Source organism: Temnothorax curvispinosus, unplaced genomic scaffold, assembly GCF_003070985.1.
Source record: "Temnothorax curvispinosus isolate PA1 unplaced genomic scaffold, ASM307098v1 QBEX01014562.1, whole genome shotgun sequence".
Classification (NCBI taxonomy): Eukaryota; Metazoa; Arthropoda; class Insecta; order Hymenoptera; family Formicidae; genus Temnothorax; species Temnothorax curvispinosus.
This window is the reverse complement of record NW_020224342.1, coordinates 1,052-2,494: the sequence shown is the minus strand read 5'-3', so window position 1 is coordinate 2,494 and position 1,443 is coordinate 1,052. Positions and strand designations below refer to the sequence as shown.

At 54.1% G+C, this 1,443-nt stretch overlaps 1 protein-coding gene across 1 annotated transcript; it reads left to right on the top strand.

Moving 5' to 3' along the window:
- Positions 1-428: 428 nt before the first annotated feature.
- Positions 429-1,313, top strand: LOC112464771 (matrix metalloproteinase-2-like). The gene has a single exon (XM_025031955.1). The coding sequence runs from the start codon at positions 429-431 to the stop codon at positions 1,311-1,313; it is 885 nt and encodes a 294-aa protein (XP_024887723.1).
- The last annotated feature ends 130 nt before the right edge of the window (positions 1,314-1,443 follow it).

Below are 1,443 nucleotides of genomic sequence, written 5' to 3'. Positions count from 1 at the left end.
GCCTGTCCAAATGGCCGAAGACGCACCTGACGTGGCATTTTCACTTAGCCGACGAAACCGAGCTGAGCACGGCGCAGGCCGCGTTCGACCTGTAGTCGCAGCATTCGGCATTGACGTTCGAACGTTCCGAAACGCCGAATGCCGACATTATAATATCTTGGCGACGCTTACTACACTATAACTCGAACATCGAGGTAAACGGAGCATTGTGCTCGGTCAAATTCGACGGCCCCGGCAACGTGCTCGCCCACGCGTCTCTCTCGACGGACCAAGCGGGATTCGTTTCCGAGGTGCACGTCGACGGGGACGAGCCGTGGCACATTTACGTCAACAAACATCCCGCGGATAAGTTTTCCCTGCATTACACGTTGACGCACGAGATCGGCCACTCCCTCGGATTGCCGCACAACAGGCGCAAAACATCGGTGATGTTCGCGATACAGCCGGACCAGCAGTATCCGGTGAAGTTCGACCAAAACGACATCGTCGACATTCAACGTTTGTACGGTAAAAAAATTCCGAATGATCCGCCGCGTCGGACGCCAGCGCCGCCGCCGCCGCCGCCGTCGCCGGACCTGTGCAGCCTCGATCGCGTGAACAGGATATTGATTTTGGAAAATCAAATGTACATCTTGTACAAACGTTACGTTTGGTCGGTCGATCTGGACGGTAGGACGTACAACGGACCTTTAGCCCTCTCGAATCACATGAGCTTTCTTCACGACAATTACACGCGCGTGACCGCTGCCTATCAATCCCCGTCCGGCGATCTCATGGTGTTCGTAGATAATTTGGTATACTTGGTTCAATATCCGGAATTTAGTCTGCGGCCAGGTTGGCCGAAGACCCTGCAAGAACTCGGATTTCCCGAAAACGCGTTGATCAACGGAGCGGTGAACACCCACAGAGGACGTTCCTACGTGGTGTTCAACGGTAACGCGGTGGGCGAGATAGACGAATGCGACAAGGACAAGAGAGTCGCCAAATTTACGCCCCTCGAGGCGACGTTTCCCGGAATACCGAAAGGCGTGACGTCAATATTCCGCTACATCGACAGCAATCTGTACTTCACCACTCGGGCGCAGTTCTACAAATTCAACGAATTTACGAGAACCGTCTCGTCGGCCGGTAAATTCGATCTGCGGATACTGAATATCGTCTGCCCTAAGGCCGAACTGCTGCAGCAGTTGCGCGATCTCCTCGATCGAATCGTACGCCTCAACGATAACTCGCTAACGTCGGCAAGCGATTATTGGAACGATGACGACACCGGAGTTCGGCTCTCCGATTTCCGCATCCGCCGAAGGAAGTAGACTACCGCGCAAATTTCCCACACCGCGCCACGCGCGACATAAATCAGATCTTTCCTACTTATACCGACGTGTCCCTTCCAAGGCATCAGTGTCGCATCGTCGGCCGAATACGACGCGTCAGAAAAAAAAT